Source organism: Toxotes jaculatrix, chromosome 16 (genome assembly GCF_017976425.1).
Source record: "Toxotes jaculatrix isolate fToxJac2 chromosome 16, fToxJac2.pri, whole genome shotgun sequence".
Taxonomy (NCBI): domain Eukaryota; kingdom Metazoa; phylum Chordata; class Actinopteri; family Toxotidae; genus Toxotes; species Toxotes jaculatrix.
In genome coordinates, this window is record NC_054409.1 from 19,871,918 (window position 1) to 19,893,655 (window position 21,738).

Sequence of the window (21,738 nt, forward strand, 5' to 3'; positions counted from 1 at the left end):
AGAGCATGTATATTGAATACTCATTATCATGTTGGCAATGTTTCCTAAGTATTACGATGCTACACCAAATTTTGAGTGCCATTCCATTGGGTACTAGTTATCCTCAAGCTCAGCGGAGGGACACGTCCTCACTGCTCTCCGGGAAAGCCTGACGTCGTTTCTGTGCGCCTGGTGTTTACAGATTGTCGTGAAAAAAATCGTCAGATACCAAATATCAGCTATTTTAACCCCAAACGAGGGAGAAATATTTTATGTCAAAACATGAGGGTATGTCCAGGATAAGCACGGCGTAAATAGGACGATAACTGAAGTGAAAATCAGTTGACTGAAGTGATTGGAAGATGTGAACACCAGAGTTGTTAAAGGTGAGAATCACCTGGCAAACAGCTCATGTCAAAACTGCATGACAGGTTGAAAGCAGCGTCTTAATGTGATGGATGAAGAAGAGGATCTGGAGTCGATTGGTGAGCAGCTTTACACTCGGATTTACCCAAAACACAAAGAGGCAGCTGGGAAACTCACAGGTAAGCTGACGTTATGAATAAGGAGAATATGTACGGCACATACAACATAAAACCACAGTTTCCAAGCCTGCGTGCGTGTTCCAGGTATGTTGCTGGAGTTGCCAGGTCCTGTCCTGAGACAGATGCTGCAGGACGAGGCCATGCTGACTGCAGCTGTGGAGAAAGCCCTCAGAGCCCTGCAGCTGCCACAGGAACCCAGGTACGGGAATGGGCAGGAGGTGGATCCTCGGTAGTCCTCATTTCTGAGCCAAATGCATTCCCAGCAGAGGAGTGAGTTAGTTTTTAGATGCAGACCATTATACCATTATACTGTAAACAAAAATGTCTCCATGAACTGGACACCCACTTCAGGGATCTTTGATCCTGAAGCTGTGTAATAATATTATTTTGGGAATGAGAAACAATCAATACAAGTGTATTTCAGATTCTTAAGAATGGTACACCATTGAATTTATTTGAGAGTCAGTCATGTCAACAACCTTTAATGTGGTGTATTCTCACCTCTTTGTAACAGGGAGACATGTAAGGATGAGGACGATGCATCTGTGTCCTCTGACTCTCTTGGGGAGCAGCTGTTTGAGCTGGTGGATGTCTACAACACCGGCCACTCACAGAAAATCACAGGTAAGAAATTCCTTGGGCTCAACACACAAACACGCCAGGCACAGCTGTTCCTAAGTACAGCCTCACAAAGCTGCTAGCATGGCTGTACACTCTTGGTCTTGTTATAATTTATATTCAAATGTAATGTATTAAAATATGACTCCTTGCTCTACCACAGGAATGCTTCTGGAACAGCACAAAGAGGCAGTTTTAAACCTGCTTTCAGATCCAAAACTGCTGGAGGAGCAGGTGAACCACGCTCTGAAGACACTAAAAGAGTATGTGATTTATTCATTACTCATATTTGCATACAAAGGCATAATGACACATACATATCCATTTTCTTACATCTCCAGCCCACCCATGGAGCCATTATTTTTTATGAATTCAAATCGACAAAATAAATGATTAAATAAGAGCCACCATTAATGAACAAATTACTGTTAAACTTCCTGTTTGTAATGATTTTTCTGCTGTTTCCCTTCAGGCAGAATGAGGAAACAGACGTCAGTGACACATCGGATGCTGACGACACAGAGAAACTGGGAGAGAAGCTTTTCTCGCTGGTAGAGGAGATGGATCCTCGTCATGCAAATGATATTACAGGTGAGCTGATACTCTGTTGGTATTCTCTGCAAATACAATTGATCTGCCTAGACGTCTTGGAAGTTTGTTTTTTCTTACTGTATAGGCCTTGAAAAGTGTGGATAAAGCCTAGTTTATACTTATACTATAAAACCTAAGAATAACACCAGTTACATTTTGTTAGTTTTTTGATCAATCTATCTGTCTGTATAGGTATGCTACTGGAGATGGACCCAGCTGCTCTCCAGCAGCTGCTCAGTGACCACACCATGCTGGAGGTTGCTGTTCAGAAAGCACAAGCAGCACTGAACACTTAAAATTGAACTCTGCTGAAAAGGACCATGAACTTTTACACAGAGAATAACACTAATTATTAATGAATGACTTGGATAAGCTCAGATAATATAATGCTGGGAAGAACAGACACATCATTCCAGGAGAACGTGGTAATATAAGCTACGTATTACATAACCAGCTATGTCTGTTTTATACCGATCATTAAGGAGATTTGACTGGACCAGCTGTAAATATCAGTTATTTACAGTTGGTCCAGTCAAGATTCTGTTAAGCTTCTTTCCAGCTGAAATGAAGTTGATGTTTCCACTTTCTAATACGGGTGCTCACTTTGCTAATATGTTATCGTCTTTCTCAGATAAGACGACTGAACACAAGTGCAAGTGTTTAATGAAAAATATTTATCAGTAGTTCTCCATCTGGGAACCGAACTTCCACTACAAGACATCAGAATCATTGTTGCTTGATGAAACTATGTTGGATGTATGAGAGGATTTGCCTGTAAGGCTGTAAAATTAGTGCTTACCTAAGTGTTGCCAACAGTCATGCTGGAGATGACATTTATGTATTTGTTTGGATTTTGTAATCAAACTGTATTCATATTGATGTAACCGTACACTGGTGAAATGTCTTTGCTAACAGAAAATACAGCTGATTATATATATAAAGATCCAGATTTTTACCCATGCTAGAAACATGGCTCTGTGGATGGAAATGTTGGGTCTGTCTTCTTCAACTGGTCGCACTGGTGCTTTTACATTAAATTTGAATGTAAATGAGGTAAACATGAGATGAAAATGTTACTGTAAAAACCCTTCCATCACCTCACTGGTCAGCCAAATGCTACACACAACATCAGTTTAATTTCTTATTAGATCTCTGTCAGGTTTGATAATGTTAGTAATATCAGTCAGTTATCAGTCACATAGAAACTATTTGGCATCACATTGAGAAAAAAAAGGGCATCTTCATTGGCTTATTTTGCCTCCCAACTGACATTTAGACTTAGGTACAGATATCTGCCAAAATAAATTGAACAAATTTCTAATACTTCATGTAATGTTGGTGATTTTATTTTAAAACAAAATAATGTTTTGAAACTTGTAGACATTTCTTTCATAGTACTACAGAGTGCAAAAAATACCTTTACTACCATTTTATTCCTACCTTTCTATTTATGGTTTTATGGAAAGGATTTTACATTAGGAACTCTAAAGCACTGGATAAAATAATTACCCTTTTAAAATCATAACCTGATGTCTACAAAATCACTGAATCAGAAACATCTGGGATGACAAATGCACTTAAAAAAAAGAAATATAAATGACAAAGTCTTAAGAGTGCAATTAGCTCTCATTTCACAATTTAGATAAAGATTTATTTGTCTGCAGAAGCGGCCAATACAAATGATCAGAATATGAATCCATGTCATCTCTGGTCAATCATAAATGCATTTTGTCAAAGCTATTCAGAAAAAAATTAGTTGCTCTCCACACACACACACTCTCACACACGCCTTTATGCCTACAGGTCATAAATACAATCAATCTAATATACAAATATTTGGATAGATTTATTTTTAGCGACATTTAAAATGCAGTTTTAATCCTGATTCCTGCTGTTCTAAGACCACCCCTCATTTTGTTGGTATCGTAAAATTTCTCGGGAGGAGAAACTGAAGCCTAACTTGGACGAAAGACCCCTGACACATCTTTAAAGTGAAGAGTTGCTGATGGGCAGGAGAACATTTAAATAAATATCTGAAACGAGCAGCATCCTAACACTGCAGACTTCCTTCAGCTCTCAGGTTGTGAAGCCAGTTTGAGTCTCTTCCCTGTGCCATCCGACATCCTTTCTTTACTGGAGGGCGACTGAGGAAAAGCAAACAACACAGCAGACAATGCACTATTGACACAACCCATTCTCACACAAATTGCTATCTCCCGTTGACAGAAGGACACTGAAGAGCTGCGAATGCACATACGAGTCCAATATAACAACATGAAATTAAAAAGGTGCCACTTTCTTTCTATCCATCACACATACAATCAATCAAACAAGGACATTTGGACTTTAGATACAAAGGGGAACCTAAAACAGGACCTGGGATGATTCATTCTGTTGTGTTGCATCTGAGGGGAAGCTGGACAGCTTAGAGGAGCAACATATCTATTGTACACTAAATTTTACCTACATGGACATACAGTTTGTGTTTGAATGCATCCATGGACACGCTTTTACTTGTGTTAAAACCCATTATACAAATGTCTGTTTTTGTTTGGATGCAGGAATAAGCCCTTCAAGGAGACGCCGTGCCTGTTAAAAATACACCAGTGACAATTACTGAACTAAAGAAGAAGATGAAAGATGGCAGAGTGGTTAAGATGACAGGACAATGGACCAACATATGATGGAGACTGTGATTATGCTCTTCTTAGAAGCAGGCAAAAAGAAGGGTCCTTAAGACAGAGAGCAGTATGTCCATGTGCTTCATTTACTTCCAAGGATGTAGGATATCACTCTATCCAACAAGTCTGTTTATGCAATCTCTCAGCAAGATGATGTTTACTTCAGCACGGGGTACTGGCGCTGACCTCCCAATCGGCCAGAGCGGAGTCCACCTCCTGCTGGTGCACTTGTCTGGGAAAAGGAAAGGAGATTACAAAGTGAAACCAAAGAAAATGAGAGGTGCTTTTACAATGCCACAGGATACTGCTTCATATTGATTTTTCTTTTTTTTTTTATCCTTACTTGTGCAAACTGCGCAGGGTTATAAAAGGTGACGCCTCCTGTGGGTGCAGTTCCCTGGGCAGGATGACTCTGCAAGGCACAAATAGAGTTACTACAGCATGTGCAGTCCTCTCCCACTACTTCTACAGGCAGGAGGATGAACTCCCAATGCCACACAATGTTTTGACAACATTATAAAACAGAGGCGAAGGAAGAGTGGAAACGTAATGCCAAAGAGGACTTGGATCCACAGTGAGGCAGCGTTACAAATCACAGTTTCACTCATTTTAGTATCCATGCAAACTTTATGACGGGTTAATGAAGCGATGTGCTCCCAGGACAACCAGTAAGCGAGTCGTCCTGCAGCAGTCTCCAGCAGGCTTCGCTCTCTGATCTATGACTCAAAGTTTCTAAACAACTCTCAGGTTAAGTGGATGCCTCAATAGTTTAAACAAGACTTAAAGAGTTTATAGCCACACTAGCAGCTCTGTAAGACTGTACTTGTACTAAATGTAACGTCGGTATGCTAACATGCTCGCAGTGAGAATGCTAACATGCTGATGTTTAGAAGATATAATGTTTACCAGGCTCACAATCTTGGTTTAACATTTTAGCATTTGCTAATTAGCGCTGAAAGGACAGAGTTACAAACCAAAGTACTAAACATGAACTGTCTTACTACACTTGATGGTAATCTGTCTAATAGTTGTTGAGATACTTAACTAAAAAACTGCTAGAGGAATTGTTATCCATAACTTGTTATGCTGCTAGTGTGGCTAAAAATAAAGGAACTTTACTGTCGTCACCGCTGCTCTGATTATATTAAATTTGTTGATTTGGTTCTGGTTGTTCATAACAGAGAGGTAAGTTGGTCTTGCTGGAGACTACCTTGAGGGTGAGCAGGCAGCCATCCTGGGTTGGATGAGCGGCGAAGCTTCAGGTGCAAATGGTGAAGCGTGCTACTAGTGATGTAGTGAGCCAGGTGGGTGAGCAGGCGAGAAGGGAGGGGAGGGGAGGGGAGGGGAGGGGAGGGGGGGTGAGAGTGGACCACTTGAGGCCCAGCTAGAGGTACCTGGTTTAAATGCTGACTCACTTCGCGTGATAAAGAACTCATTGAGCTAGAACGTGAGAGCTAAAGACAGCAGGAGGGAAATAAAAGGTAGACAAAAAAAAAAATAAAAACAGAAACCACAAACCCATATTAATAATCTCCCATGAATTGGATTACATCTATTTTCACTATCAACCAGTTCAGAATGAAAATAAATAAATTAGCGTTAGAAAATTATGGTTCAGAGATGGACAGAGATGGACAGAATTAGATTAAATTAGATTTTAACAGCAAATGGAACAGAAATTTTATATTTTGTCAAGGCTGCGCATTTAGCATGATTATGAGGAAAGACTTTAAGTTGACATGCATGCATTCTCCTGTTCTCTCATACCCTTTTTACATTAATTTACATTCATCGATATTAGCAAACTGCACGCACTGGCTGTTAGGTGTCGAGCATCATGTTTCAGTGGTAGCATGATGGTACAATGGTAGCTACAGCAGCATTTGCCAGGAACGATTTCTCTTACCTCCCCGGACTGTGAGCCATCAGGCACAGGATGACCCTCTGGGGCAGGTGGTAACAAGGTTGGGTTGAACATCTGAACAGATCAAAGTGCAAAAGAAGAGAATGTGGATGAGTAGAGCTTCAGCTTTGTCATTCTTTTTGACTGGCTAAGTTACCCCTAATGTCCGAATGTCCCATGACCTTGAGTGATTACATTGTTTGAAGTGCTGAGAGCATACTTAAATCTACAAAGCATTTTCAGCATGATGTGAAATGTGAAACACTTTTTTTTCCCAGTATATCACAAAGTTACCTGTGGAGCAGCGCTGGTGTTTGGTGAATTCTGCTCCTGATGTCCTCCTTCACTGCCCTCCAGAGGCTGTTGATCGTCAGGAGCTATATCAGCGATAGAGAGAAATATTTCATTACTTCATCTACAGCTTTCAGGGATGCCTTGCTTGTGACCGTACTGCTACACATATAAACTTAGACAGTTCACTTTGAAAAGTGCAAGAATTTTATGTATTCCTTTTATACAGGACACGCACCTGAGCTAGGCACAAATAGGTTAGTGGGCATGGGCATTGGTGCCAGAGGCGCAAAGAGATCCGCTGGAGCAGGGGCTAATCCACCCGGTTTAGCAGTTCTGCTGGGATTCAGAACATCCACATATCTGCTCTTAGTGCCTGAGAGAAACAGAAAAAAACATCTGAGTGGCAAGAAAAAGAGCAAACAGCAGGTGTGAACAGTGACTGTTAGACAATTATGTTAAGTGGTGTCTCCTTGATTACAGCGATTCAACTTTAAAAAGAATTATGCAAAGTCATGCACGGTGTTTGTGAAGCCAAAAGCCACAGTGAATAACCCTAATCTCACCTGCCTTCCTGGAGAACATGTTGACAGGAGGACCGCTGCTCGGGGGTGCAGCGGGCCCTCCAGGGCCAGGCATTGGAGCCATCTTGGGAAAGCCAGAGGGAGGTGGCGGAGGGGGTTTACTCTAACAGATTATAAGAAAGCCACGCGTTAGAACAGGTTGGTGTCTGCTTAAAAATGTCTTATAGAACAAATTGAAAATCAATACAGACCTCCTCTTCAGGCTCGTTCAAGTCGACCCATCTCTGCTTCTTCTCATCCCACACAATCTGACAATTAAGAACAATGCACTCTTGTCAGCACTGGTGACATGTACGAAAATTAAACTGCAAAATGAAACTGAATACAGACGAATACTAAAATAGGACATCAACATGTGACTGATGTAACTTACAGATTTGATTTTGTCATCTGGCAAGTGAGCTTCATTCTTCCCCTTCCTATAGAACCACTTCACCAAGCCACCAATGCCACCGCCACCACTCTGTATAAAAGAAAGGAAACTTTTCATTTAATACTAGTGAACTGGGCCCTCTCGCTTCTTCTCTCTTCCCCCTGGATTGACTATTGTGGGAGCACTGATTAAACTGAATGCTCAAGTGTGAACATGAACCTTTTTCGGGGAGTCTTTCTTGGCCTCTTCTTTGCGAGGCTGTTCAGGAATTGAAGGCGGAGGTGGAGAGGCCTGCTTGACTGCTGAGTTGCTGCGCTCTCTTCCACCAGAGTGAGTGGAAGATTCAGAGGTGGTGCGTGAACGACGTCCGTGACCCTGTGGACCAGAAAACACAAGAGAAGCTTGTTTTTGGGGGTGCCTTGACATGGACAGGCTTCCTGTGTTCCCTATTCTCCAGCTGTGTACAAAGGATCTTTTATATAATGGCTGCAGTCAAAGAGTCAAAAAAGTTACATCCTATGTCCTTTCCTAAACACTTTTCCTTGAAAGATGTGAAGGAAAATTCATAATTTCCACCTCCGTGAACAGTGTGGATTTTTTTTTGTACTACAACCGTTTTAGTGTTATTTAGGCTTAAAATTCTTACATTAAATTAGGGCGGGGTTACGTTGAGTGACATCCCCATAGACAGGCACTGGCAGTTAGGTCTTTGCTAAAGCATCGGCTGGGCTAGGCGGCTACCTCCAGTGGTTGACAGGGGCTGCAGTGTTTGTGTTTGTTTGCCAAATTTCGGATAGGTTTTTGTGACAATATGGCTTGTTGTAGTGTGGACTGTGCTAACCGACCGTCGAAGGAGTCTGTGTTGCAGTTTTTTCGGTAAGTAAATTTCTCACTATTTTACCTGGATGTTTGCGCTAATTAGCATGTGTTAGCATATTTTGCCGCTAGCTTATGACTTCATTGCCGATTACTGTCGCTGCTGATACAGATAATGTTAGGAACGCTGTTGCGGTGTGTTCCGTGCTCTCAGAGTCCGTTTATTGCGGGAATACTAGGCTACAATTTTATTTCGTCTCATTTTTCTGTTTAAAAAGTCCGACACCGCATGGACAGAGCAGCTCTGTCAGTAAGCGGCTGCTGTTGTTTGTGTGCTGCTGTAATTGTAAGTGGGAAGTGGGTGGAGGCAGCGGTGAAAGCCGGTACATATTAAATATTTAACATTTTAATATATTATTATTATCACAATTTTTATCATCATTAATAATAATGACAATAATAATAATGTTTGTAACGTTTAATATATTTTATTAATATGAAATAATAATGAGTTAAATAATAGGCTATAAATAAATTTCCCCCCACAACACCACCAAACTCTGCAGCTCCACCAAAAACCTCTCTATCTGAAAGAGTCATGTTTAAAACACAGCAGCAACATTAAGGTCTCTGTTATATGCTGTGTGTCGCGGTTACACGGGGTCGGCCTAGTCGGGTCGAACTCGGGAACTGTAGTGTGGTGGATGTAGCTGCGCGTAGCAGCTGCTTGTTAGTCTAGCTGATTAGCCTTAGGCTAGCTCGGGTGCTCCGAGCTAAGTGGCCGGGTTCTCGAACGGCTGACCCCGGCTGACCCGTAGAGTAATCACCTCTTCACCAAATATGGAAAGTACACTCCCACTAAAATCCAAGATGGCGCAGCTCAAATGCCCGTGGTGCAAAAAATACAAACAACCGATTTAACTGATTGAAATCGTATTTTAGCACACAAACGCACCATATGCATTGAAGACTGTGAAGTAGTCCTTGATCTCCCAGGACCCTGCAGGACCAGGAAAGACAGAGTTTTAAACATTGTTTATAAGATTTGTGAAACAATACAAAAGCAGTTAAAACTTAGTGAAACTTTGTCTTAGATATTCAGACAGATGGATACTGACCATGAGTGCCATGTGGTCATAGAGATCCATTTGAGGTGTTAAGGAGCTTCTGAGTGGGGATGATGATATTGACTGAGAAGGCTGCATCTCAGGTGGGGCCTGGAGCGGCTGCTCTACAGGTGGCATATGCCCAGGAGAAGGGGGCATGTGCTGAGGCATCTGGGTTGGCGGGGGATTCATCTGCACAGGTGAATGTGGCACCTGAGGGGGCATGTGTGGTGACATTTGACCCACATGAGAAAGTGGGGGGCACGGCTGCTGATGAGCTCCTGGATACATGTCTGACTGCTCAGGTTGAGGCTGGAAGGGAGGAGGGGCAAAGCCAGGATCCTGGGGAGGATAGCCTGAGACGGGGATCTGGCCTGGTGGTCCAGTGGGGGGTACTGGGTAGAACTGCGGCACATCATTGGGGGTTAAAGGCTGAGGTTGAGCCATGCCGTCTTGGAGGATGGAGGTGGGAGCTGAAAGAAAGTAGAAGAGGTGAGGTCTGATGCTTTTTGAGTTGGCTGACACACATTTACACACACAAATACACACCTGGAGGCATCAGCTGTACACCTTGTGGTGGAGGCCCGGGCAGTAATGAGCTCATTAGTGGGTTGTCAGGGGTGGGGCCATCCATCTCTAGCGGCATGCTGTAAGGTTCAGGTGGACTGGGCTGGTCCAAGTCAGAGCTGGGGCTGCTGCAGTCAAACTGTGTAGGAGTGGTTTTGCCTGCACTGTAAGTAATTACCCCTGACTAAAAACAAAAAGAGGCAAGAATTAATTGACAGTTTAAAATATCATAAATGTAAGATTAAACTCTAATCAAAATTTTCACTGTTTTTTATCATCACTGGAATTTTGAATTCATGAACAAAACAAAAGAAAAATTTACACAAAGTTTTATAAGAAATTCTTTTTTTAAATTTAAAAAGGGACCACATGCTTGATTCTTGGGCAATGTCTTCAGTTATGGTTAGAATTAAGCTCAAATATCACATTAGAAATGCCTATACTCCCCCTCCTCACCCTGATCTGTCCATCCAGCTGTCTGAGGTGAATCAGCCATTCAGGCTCATTGAACAACTCCTGCTCAGGTTTCTCCTTCAGTTGCGGATCGAAGAACCTCAGCTTTTCAGATATCTGTTCGCAAACAGAATAAAATTAACATTTGTCAGAATTCAAAAACTTATTCATATCTGTAATGGCTAAATTGAGGATGTACAGAAGGAAAGATGAGAAAAAATGAGTGCATACCTGTATGATTTGGCTAATAAAAACAGGAGAGTAGTAGGAGGGCTGCATGAGGACAGTCCTAGAGATAACTTCACAGTAGTGGAAGGCCTGAGCACACAGACCAGCTTCAGCCAAGCGGCATGCATAAATCAACTTGAACACCTAATAAGAGACAATAAGAAGCAGAGAACAGTGTTATTCCTCCATAGTAATATAACTGTTATCTTGTGCTGAGAAAACAAGACCACTTCTTTAGAAGTCTCCACAGGCTGATTCAGCACAGTTTGATAATTCATTCATTAATCATTAAATAGAACAGAAAAACGTACCTGGAAATTGGGCAATGAGCAGGGCTGGGAGCCCAGAGATTGAGCATACTCATAGGCTTCAGTCCGCTGAATAGCTTCATTGGTCGCAAATTGGTAAAAGGACAAACTGAATTGAAGAGACAAAGACACGGTTATATGTATGGTATATTTGAAAAAGGCCCCATTTCAGCATTATGCATGTATTTGTCTATCTCAAACCTGTGGTTGGAGCCAATCAGAACCATCTTGGTGCTCTTCTTTGTGAAAACTCCCAGACCAACTTGGGCCATCAAGTAGCAGAAGTGCGCAGCGTCAATCAGGCCCTTGGAAGCTGCCGCAACACAAAATGTATACAGACAGAAGGTGAGGTATTGTGCTGTGAAGAATCAGGAGCCCTTTTTAGTTTAGGGCAGTGAGTCAGTCCTACCGAGAGTGTCGCCCATGGTGGTGATAGTGCGGGTATCCAGGTCCAGGGTATGTGTGAGGTTAGACAGCACCATGGCCAGGTGAGGGCGCCAGTCACCCCACTTCTCCTCTCCACAGCACTACATGAATACAACAAATAACAAATAAATACACACCTGAAAAATATCCCCTTTGCATCTTCTTCAGAATGATCATGAAAAAATAATGTGGTGGAGAAAAGTAAAGGCCAAAGCAGTACTTACAGTGGCTGATGCAGGCATCCTCCCAGACATCAGCTGGTACACCGTCTGGAGAGGGTCATTGATGGGCAAACTGTTGGCAAACCTAAACAAGAGAGACAAACAAATTAAAGGTTACATCTATAAATATGTAAACATCACAGAAGGTGCCTTTTACATCACTGGTACTTTACCGTGTCATGACACGTGCATGTGTCCTGTTGTCCATCTTACTGGCCAAAAGCAGGGCATGGCCCCAGAGGCCTCCCTTCATGGCTGCTTCAAGTGCATCCTGTTCCCCAGGCAAAGCAGAGCACATTTCAGATTTCACAAGATAAAAGCTACTTGAAAAGACAATAATACAATTTAAGAGGGTATTTCTCACCTTCTTGCGGCCAAACAGCAGCAGCTCCCTGAAGCGCTCTGTTTCCTTGCCCACATTCTCTGGGACAGTCATGAATGTGTCAGACAGGAGGGAGAGTGGTCCAGCTCCTGGCTCTTCCTCAGCTCGTGCCAGTGGTTCATTGTTAAAATCAATCAAGTTGGCTTCATTAGGACTTTTGCCCGGTAGCCAAACAGAGCGATGTTCCTTCAGCAGGAGGTCAGCGATGTCCGTGCCTACCACCGTCTTAAGAAACAAGTTTTTAAAAAAGAGTATAATGATGAGAAAGTTGTTTCATGCAAATATGTAAAGTCACATTCCAGCTTTCAATTCCCTCTCTTACAGATTCCCAGTTACATCTGCACACTCTTACCCCGTTCTGTCTGCAGAGCAGCACAATGAAGTCCCAGAGCAGACGAGCAGAGTCCCTGTCCAAGAGGTTGTTGTCACGAGAACACTCCAGAGCTTTGTTCTGGGAGAACTTTATCACATCCACCTTGTGAGTCTCCTCCCTGAAAGACAGAATGCAACAGGTGAGACAGGTTAAAAGTAACTAGTCAAACTAATACTGGGAGAGAGTCAAAGGATAATTTTGGTGATATACTTTATTCTTCTTATTGCCAACAAATCCCATGAATATCCAAAATCAACAATGAATTGATCTTATTAACTAAGTATTGCTTTGGAGCTGAATGCAACAGACAGGATAGAGAAGTTGAATTTTAACTAATGCATTGTGGGTTTATGTTTTTTCATTGGATTTGTTGACATTAACAAAGATACAGGATGCTGCCAGCCTCTTCCCTTAAAGAGTTGTGTCTCTGAGCTGTTTGAGATGGATTTAAAAGCTGAATACACTTACTTGACAAGAGGTCCAGGGAAGGCTCGTAGTTCTACCTGATCTGGACTGTCCTGCAGCATGGTCTGCAAACACAAATGTAGTTTGAAATACGACTTTATACAGCCTTAACATTGTGTGACTCATGTCTTTTTATAGCCATCAATCAGTAACATTTCTGTACTTAAAGTGTTGGAACTACATTGAAGATGCTAAAATGTCATGTGTTTAAAAACGTACTTCCATGTTGTGAATATCAACAAGAGCAGGCTGTCCAGCTGAGGGGAGGTTAGGAAGGACTTGAATCAGATGACCACCGGGTCCGAAACGAGCACAACGGTGAGGCATGGTGAACTTCTCTGGGGTTGCAGGACGAGGAGGAGCTAAGAAAAAGAGTCAGTCTGTGAGTATTTGACTCATCTCTCATAAGGACCCTGTTAACATTTAGAGGTCGTTAATGCTTAAAAATGCAAACTGTTTTGAAACTCTTTGTGTGCTTACGCTGCTCGGGGGTGACCCAGGTGCTGTCTGCAGTGTATTCAGAGGGATAGAGGTACTGGCTGTAGTTCTGGGAAGCATCAGCTGGGTTTGGGTATTGTCCATAGGAGTAGTCCACAGCCAGAGTGGATGATGTGGTGTCATAGACTGCTGACACTAAGTCAGGCTGGCTCCTGTATACCTGGCTCTGCAGGAAAGGAAGACAAACAGGGATATTTATCAGACAGGAAGACAAAACAGAAATTTCTCCATACTATAGGTTGCACATATTTTCAAGGCCAACAACAACCAGCAAGAACAACAAAATACTTAAAACTAATTGGTTTCAGAATCCACTGCCAGGCCAGTGTCTTTATCTTAAGCCTATAGAGCTGAGAGTTAATGGGATGATGCTGAGACCTTTGAGCAACTCAGAACAAGACATTCTGAAGCTCAACCACAATTCACAGATGTTCCAGCTGGTAAACACATTACCTGTAGTACATTATCAAAACCATAATCTTCACAACACTGAAATTTAATCTTTTTCAGAGACATCCACAGCTGGCAGGTCAAACATTCAGGAGCATGACATGACTCCAAGATAATAGTTACGCTGAGCTGAGACAGAATAACATAGCATGTCCTGATTGGCTGTCAAGGTTTTGACTTCATTTGATCTCACTGTGGCTTTATTTATTAATGTACTGTGAGTCAGGAGTGCTGGTGTCAAAGAAAGGTGGAGGCAGATGTATGGCAGGTGAGCGGCACCATCTTTGGCATGAAAGCAGCACCCAGTATGAGGTTGTGTACTGTGGCTGAGCCAGATAAGAGTAACAGGCAGTAACACCTACAGTATGCACACAAGACAAGTCATTTACCTGTTGCGACCGTGAGCTGAAGCTGCTTCGTCTGCTGTGGTGGCTGTGAGAGCTGTGCACACTGTGTGCCGACTGCTCGCTGTGGACACTGCGTCGGTCAAACTCGTCGCCATACATTTCTCCACGTCGATGGTAGTCATCATCAAAACTGGGATCATAGCCGGGATAGTACCGCCACTGGTCATCATAGCCGTCTTTCCTATGAGCGGAGTGTACAGTGTTTGTAAATCAAACAGCACTCTACCTGTTGCATGTAGCCCATACAGAACCACATGGTAAGACTAAAAGTACCTACTGACAAATGTATATTAGTGATATAGCAACAATTTCACAGACATGTACCACTTTGAGAGGTGGTTTTCTCTGCATACCTGGCAGGATACATATGTTGATTATAGTAGTTGTCTCTGCCTCTGTAGCTGTCATCGTAATTTGACCAGTAGGACTGATCATAGTATCCTCTGTATCGCGGGTCATACTGTCCATAGTTGTATCCTTCCCGCAGAATTTATGGAGAGGAAGAGAGAGATGCATGTCAAAAAATGTTTATACACACACCCTGTGATTAATGTGCTTTGTGAACAAATTATTTTACAACAATTCAGAAAACGAGGAGGGAGAAATGTGTTCCGATTCCGATACCTCTGTAATCATAGTTCTTGGAGTAATCTGCATAATAATCACTGTAGGCACTTCGGTTTGCTCTGTGGTAATCATCAGGATAGCCATGTCTATGGGAGAAAGCAAACAAAAGTGTGATTAAGTACCACAACCAACTAGACATAGAAAGTTGCCTCTGCCAAACAATATATAAAAACAATATTCTCTTAATTAAGTAATAAATTTAAAATCTGCATAAACAAATTGACAACTGAAATCAAACCATTTTGACTTCATATGCAGTACACCTCAAGTAAATGATGGTGTAAGACTGAGAAACAGTTTCACAGACCTGGATGATGGCCTGTCAGAGTACTGACTGGACCTGGAGCTGGGTCGTTCTGGCTGAGGTTCTCTGTACTGGTAGTTTGGATCACGATAAGCAGGGGTCTGTCCATCATATCTGCCATACCAAGGATCTGCTCGGCCCCTGTATGGACCATCCTGAGAGGAAAAAGAATTGATAAATCTGATCAGTTTTTTACACTTCTTGACATAAAAGTGGCAGATGATTACATTCACAAGCTAGCATAGAAAAAAAGACTTTGTACATACTTGATAATATTGCTGTGCTCTAGGATCCCCGGGTGGAGGTGGGTAATGACCAGGAGGATAAGGCGCTCTGCTATCTGGGTATTCTCCATAATTACCATAGTAGCCACCATACATCTGTCCTGGCACTGGAGGAGGGGGGCCATAGCCTTGCTGGCTACCTGCGGAAGAGGGTGGTCGAGGTGGTTCTGCAGGGGCTGGCTGGGAAACCCCTGGAGGTACAGGTCCTTGAGGCCCTGGGGGTTGTGCAGCAGCAGAAGGAGGAGCACTTGCTGCAGCAGGCCCCTGTGCTGGAGGTGGATACTGGCTATGGGAAGGTTGTGCTCCACTCACTGGAACAGGAGGAGCATCACCTTGTCCCTGCAGTGCGGCCTGAGGATCTGATGTCTTAGGAGGTTCCATCAGTGGCGGCTGGGTGTTTGCAGGTGTTTGGGATGGTGCTGGCAGTACCTGTGGGGTAGATGAAGAGGCCGGGGTCTGGACAGGGGCATTCCCTTCCATTCTTACCCCCTGTTGAGCATCTTTGGTGACCTGTAGGTAAAATCCATTACTAGATTGTGGAGACTCGTGTAGAGAGGAAGGATGGCCAGGTGCTTGATTCTGGATTTGTGATTGGTGCATAGAAAAATCAAGCAGTTCATAATTTGATGACTGATTATGATTAGAGATAGGAGCAGTCACAAGAGAAGCCTGTGGATTAACCTGGAGAGCAGAGTGGCTGTCTCCACCCACTGGTTGGCCCCTTGAAAGAGGAGGGCGGATTGGCTGAGACGGTGGTGGAGCTGTGATTTCTGATGTTGCTGCCTCTGTGTTGTCTCGGGTCAGATTGAGTGGACCCTGGTTAGAGGCTGAAGAACTGAAGCTCATTGGTCCAGGGGCAAACAGTGGATTTAGATTAGAGGCTACTGAAGGTGATTGAGAGGTACTGGCACCCTGTCCCTGTGCAAGTGATCTCACAGGTGGGGTAGTTTCCCTAAGGCTACTTTGACTGGCTGCTTGAGAAGGGGTACTGGAGGGAATCACACTGTAATTTGACACAGGCGGGGCAATCAAAACAGGCTGGTGAAGCGAATGAGAAACCAGGAGCGAAGCATATCCCATGTTGCCTTGAGAATCAGCCGCCTCTGCCTCACTCACCTTTGGTGGGTTCTCTAGGTTCTCTGAGTTCTGCTGTGAAGCTGGCTGGACTCTCTGGGGGGGCTGGAGGTCCGGTGGGCCATCCTCTGGAGGTTGAATAACATCATCACTGGGCTCTCGTAAAGGGGCAAGAACTGTTGGGGCAGCAGGGGCTAGCAGGATGTTAGCACCCAAGCTTGTAGGATCATTCTGAGCCCACAGAGTAGTGGCAGGGCTCTCACAGGGCCGACTTGCCCCATTAGCACGGGATGAAGGTCGAGAGTGAGAATGAACCACTGGGTGTGTAAGGTGAGGCACACCACCTCCAGTCACAGGAGGCAAGGAGTGTCCTGGACCATAAATATTTTCCATGTTGTCTGGTGGTTGCTCCAGGTTGCCAGGTGTTGAATCTGCACCCCCTTCTGCTACAATTTTAGCCATATCAACTTCAGGAGGACGCACTCCAACCCCATGTGAGCGAACAGGTTCAAAAGAGCTGTTAGCACTTGCCTGAAAGATACCAGTTGGTTTGGGAGGGCTTGGTGTGGGAGGCCACATCTGCTCCAAGGAGCTCTGCCGTGCACCCATGTCTCCAGCTGGAGAAGTGTCAATCTGCTCAAAGTAACCTCCAGTGGCAGCAGACAAGTTAGCATCATCAGTGAGACGAGGGCTTTCCTGCTGAATAAAGGTACCTACTACTCCCTGGTGCCGACGAGTGCCAGCTCCACTTCCATGGCTCATATTGCTATAGTTAGATGACACACTAGCAGATCTCATTGGTCTTGGAACAGAATCTGGAGTCTCCAGATTAGGCCCAGTTTCAAACTGGTCTACTCCATGAGCTGCAGTAGGACCAGGACTGCCATGGGTTTCACTGGGTAATACTTCCTGGTTTGCACACTCCAAATTCTCCACATGGTCGTACTGGGAGTCAGGGGGCTTCTGAGTATTTCCCTGTGATGGATGACTGCCCTCGTTCATGTACGGTACATGTGAATGATCGTGAACAGAAGCTCCTTGATAATCCAAAGGAGCATCTGCATGACCACTATGGGTTTGTAGGTGGCTGGGATGCTGAAAAGATCCAGGAATACCATTCACTGCCTTATTTCTGTCTCCAGCCAGTGTTTCCTCATTTTCCACATCATTGTCTTTGAAGAACATTGAGAGTGTACCAGACTCCTGAGAGTATGGGACTGGGGCTGGGGCAGAACTAGAACCAGGCCCAGAGCTGGACGCATGTTGAGAGCCACCAGAATCAGGCTGGGGCTGAGGATGGCCCTGACCAGTTCCCATTTGGTGGTAGCCTGAGTCCTGTGGAGGCTGGTTGAACCAAGAGTCCTGGGAGGCAGAGCTCTGACTAAAGTAGCTCTGAGTTTGGAAGTGGGAATTATGCTGCGGGGGTGCATTTGGGTCAGGCCATTGAGAACCCAGGGGATTTCCAGGGTTCTGGGGAGGAACAGGAGCCGGGATATGGGGATGTCCAGGTTGTGTTGGTGGGGTGGGGGCATTGTGATGGGGCGATGGGGTGTGAGAGGGGTACATCTGGGTCTGTGGAGGTATATTGAAAGGCTGTAGCGGAGGGTCAATAGTAGGCTGGAAGTAGTTCTGAACTGATGGAGGGCGACTTCCGTGATCAGGGGTCCACTGGGAAGAGGAAGTTGTGGGAGGGACTGGCTGGAAGGGCCCAGGCTGAGAAGGTAGCTGTCCTTGAAATTCCTGGTTAAAAGATGTCTGACTAGGCGCTGGGGCTGAGGAGATAAGTGGTGGCTCTGTGGTCGTGGATGGTGTCTGTTCTCTTGAATTAAAATAGCCCTGTTCAGTATGGGAGGATGCATATCCTGCAGGACTTGAAACTGGGAAAACACCAACAGATGATGTACTATGAGGGTTGAACAGTGGCACCCCTGGCACAGAGGATGGTGGGGGACCAGGAGCAGCAGCTGGCACATCCTCCAGTGTCTGTGGTTGTGGAGGCAGCCCTCCGCCAGCCTGAGAGTACATGGTGTTAGGTGGGGCTTGCATGGGTGGAGGGTTGCTACTCGGTATTGTTGGGAGACCACCTGCAGCCATAGGGGGAGGAGCTCTAACAAAAGCAAATGGGTCTGTCATAGGTTGGGTAGCAGGTGGCATTGTGGCAGTAGCTGCTGCTGTATGCTTGTGAGGCCTGGTCCTGCGGAACATATTGGGCCCAGAGGGAGGAGGGCCAGAGGCTCTTGGAGGTCCAGTCCGCGGAGGAGGCTGCATGACTGCAGAGCTAACAGGTCCGAGGACCAGGTCACTCTAGTAGATGTCACTGAAGAGACTGAAGTCAGGCGAAGCTGCATAAAGAAAGAGAAGGAGGGAGTAAACAAAGGGCTACACATGCCTCTTTGCTGGACTTCACCACACCTTTATTTGTATAATGGTCTATGATGCTATTTAAACGAACAGTACAACGTGGCAATTTCTACATGAGCTCTAAGATGTTATTAGAGATAAATACATTGAGTACTATATTGACCAGAATACAATTGACCAGTTGTACTGAATGCCAACTTTGATCAAATGACACACTGACTTAAATTGTTTTACTTTCTAAGCTTACTCAAGCAATCAGAAACAGGATCATTTAAACGGATGTAAACATTTCTGTAATTCTATAGAGAAATGTAAAAAAAACCTGTTATGTATGAAAAGAAAATATCCTTCATATTTATATTTTTTTTTGCAAAAAATACATTCTTAACTTAATATCACTGAACTGAATGCAGCTCATTAGCAGCATGGTCATTTTAAAGAAGTGAGGAAAATCTGAAATCCTTAACCACTCATTAAAAAAGCTCCTGTTTTGGACCACAGACAGATTAACCAGGAGGTAAATTTGAATGTGGTGGTTTCTAGAATCTATTAACAAGACTGCATGGTGCCACAGCAATTAGAGCTGTTTCTTGGATTCTGTAAGGATGAAAACAGTTAATCTGTTAAAGATAAGAGGAACGCTGAATTTATGATTGAACTTTTCTAAACAGGAACTGTGATATAACTGAACTGACAAATCCTGCTGCTAACGTGTGCAGCTTTATTGTTTTTGTAGATAGCGTTAGCTATCGGTGAGACTTTAAAAGAAAAGATGGTCCGACAGCAGATTGTGCCTTGGTGAGATTATTTATTTTAACTATCCTTGACAGACACTGTGGATCTGTCATTGGGACGTTCAGGGGAGCTAACGCTGACACTGAGCATTTGAAATGTTAGAAAGGGAGATCAATAACAGACAGAGCTAGCAGGCAAGTAGTCTTGACCAGATGGGATCCCCCAACGTGATCCCAGATCTCTACAAGCGCCCCGGGTTATAATTTCACCAAGAACCGCTGAAAGCCCGTGAGCTAACGTTAGCGCCTCCGATGTGACAACTTACCCATACCCAGCATGCTACGAAACTCAAAACGTTAACCCACAGAGGTGTACGCCATCGACTTCTAATCATTATCCGACACTTATTGAAATCTAACCGCAGGGTAACTCTATTTGGTCTGGCACGACTTTAAGTTAACCTTAGACACTAAGCTGCCTACGAGGAAAGGTCCAGAGTGCTCGGCTCAACAGCTAACGGTAACGCTACACTGCTCAGCGCCTCCGACCCAGACCAAACATTGATACCCAAAGTCGCCCGATTTTTCCCGAAGCCTGGACTTCAACAGATTGTCCGACAGCTAATGACTTATCCCTTTCATACACATCCAGCGCCGACTGGGGCACACGCCGAGCAGTTACAGGTCGCTGACCACTCGTCGAGCATTATTTAACAGGTTCACTGCCTGGTCAGCTAGCGTTAGCACTGCTGCTTAGTTAGCACCGCTGGCTAACTAGCCTATGCTAATTACAGGAATAACAGTTTCAGGTCGGCCACAGACAACAGATCAAAGCAGTCAGAGTAAAACTCGGTTAGCGATGGTATATATTTACTCTTACCCGATGTCGGAAATGTGTACAGATATGAATAAATTCTTACAAATGTGCAGGAGAGTGAGTCTGACACACCGCCACCATCTTCAATGAACACATCCTACTAGGCTACGTGTACAAGCAGCGTCACGGGCCAAACAAGGATGCGTCGTCACGGGGCGGGACTTGTTAAAGGGTCCGTTCTCTGTGTTACTGTTAATCAATTTATATGCATCCAAGAAGCGATGCATTCACACTCACCTATGTCTATGGCTATGTTTTTCCAGTCTTCAACTGTCCAGTTAACTGGACACTAACTAATGTTAACTGAAGCCCCTGATCCGTATCTGCATGATTTTGTACATTGCACTGCTGCCACACGGTTGGTTGATTGGATAACTGCACCAATAAGCAGGTGTACAGATGTTCCTAATAAAGTGATAAGTAGGTGTACATTAATGTCCAGGAAAGTCATGGCAAGGTGAACACTGGAACTAAGTATCCAGGGCCCCAATATGGGGATGACCCTCAAAACAAACAAGCAAACAAACAAACAAACAATAAAAATGTGTGTGAGTGTAGACATGGTGTTTGTCCACTGGGGGGCAATATGGTTATCCACATTTTGTATTATCTCCCATGTCACTGAAGATAGGTCATATTAACCAAATAATAGCCAAATTTTAACCAAATATGAATCTCAGATGTTCTTTACAAGAACTTTGATTTATTGAAAATTAGTGTAATACAAACTGCAACATGCTATTTTACTGCTGCTGCCTTCAACAGAAATAATTGAAACATGTTGTATAGAGGATTTTATGTCTATTTTGGAATAATTCTTTCAGGATTAATTCCACTCATTGGTTTTGGTGTTGGAGATGTCTTTCAGCCACAAATCACCAAAGCAAGCTTGAGCTTTTAGAATATCAGCTGCACATAGTGCCCACATCCTCTGAGAATCAAAACAGTTTGAGAATCAATATAGTATACAGCATGTACGTAAGCAGTGGCTGTGTCTTCTTTGTATTTTACCTTCAGATTAACAGGTGTGCGTGTGTGTGTGTGTGTAGGTCTGTAGGTGTGTAGGTGTGTGAGCAACTCAGCTTCCCCTAATTAACTCACAGAGCAAAGTGACAGACCCACATCACATCCACTGCTGTTAGATTTGATTACTGCTGATGATATCTTTTTGATAAAAGTTAAAAGCCTCATGGTTCACATCGCAGACTCTTT

At 43.9% G+C, this 21,738-nt stretch overlaps 2 protein-coding genes across 6 annotated transcripts; one reads left to right on the top strand and one right to left on the bottom strand.

Moving 5' to 3' along the window:
- The first annotated feature begins 154 nt into the window (after window positions 1-154).
- Window positions 155-3,040, top strand: LOC121195169. Its single transcript, XM_041058449.1, has 6 exons — window positions 155-524; window positions 609-723; window positions 1,039-1,148; window positions 1,306-1,405; window positions 1,615-1,733; window positions 1,926-3,040. Exons 1-6 carry the CDS (start codon window positions 434-436, stop codon window positions 2,027-2,029), a joined length of 639 nt encoding a protein of 212 aa, XP_040914383.1. The 5' UTR covers window positions 155-433; the 3' UTR covers window positions 2,030-3,040.
- Window positions 3,039-20,620, bottom strand: sec16a (SEC16 homolog A, endoplasmic reticulum export factor). 5 transcript variants are annotated; one of them, XM_041058448.1, is made up of 32 exons: window positions 20,530-20,602; window positions 16,597-18,896; window positions 15,463-15,990; window positions 15,200-15,351; window positions 14,890-14,978; window positions 14,619-14,742; window positions 14,248-14,446; window positions 13,391-13,574; window positions 13,130-13,272; window positions 12,914-12,975; window positions 12,425-12,563; window positions 12,055-12,297; window positions 11,864-11,961; window positions 11,694-11,775; window positions 11,453-11,570; window positions 11,245-11,356; window positions 11,047-11,152; window positions 10,739-10,879; window positions 10,511-10,624; window positions 10,037-10,238; window positions 9,500-9,960; window positions 9,337-9,381; window positions 7,785-7,940; window positions 7,566-7,655; window positions 7,384-7,440; window positions 7,175-7,295; window positions 6,847-6,984; window positions 6,612-6,694; window positions 6,321-6,392; window positions 5,809-5,868; window positions 4,758-4,826; window positions 3,039-4,646 (listed from the first exon to the last, which is right to left on the bottom strand). In XM_041058448.1, exons 2-32 carry the CDS (start codon window positions 18,820-18,822, stop codon window positions 4,572-4,574), a joined length of 6,489 nt encoding a protein of 2,162 aa, XP_040914382.1. In that variant the 5' UTR covers window positions 18,823-18,896; window positions 20,530-20,602; the 3' UTR covers window positions 3,039-4,571. The 5 variants fall into 5 exon arrangements, with proteins under 5 accessions (XP_040914382.1, XP_040914379.1, XP_040914380.1 ...); XM_041058445.1 differs by having other exon boundaries at window positions 15,463-18,896; window positions 20,570-20,620; XM_041058446.1 differs by having other exon boundaries at window positions 5,830-5,868; window positions 15,463-18,896.
- Window positions 20,621-21,738: the final 1,118 nt, after the last annotated feature.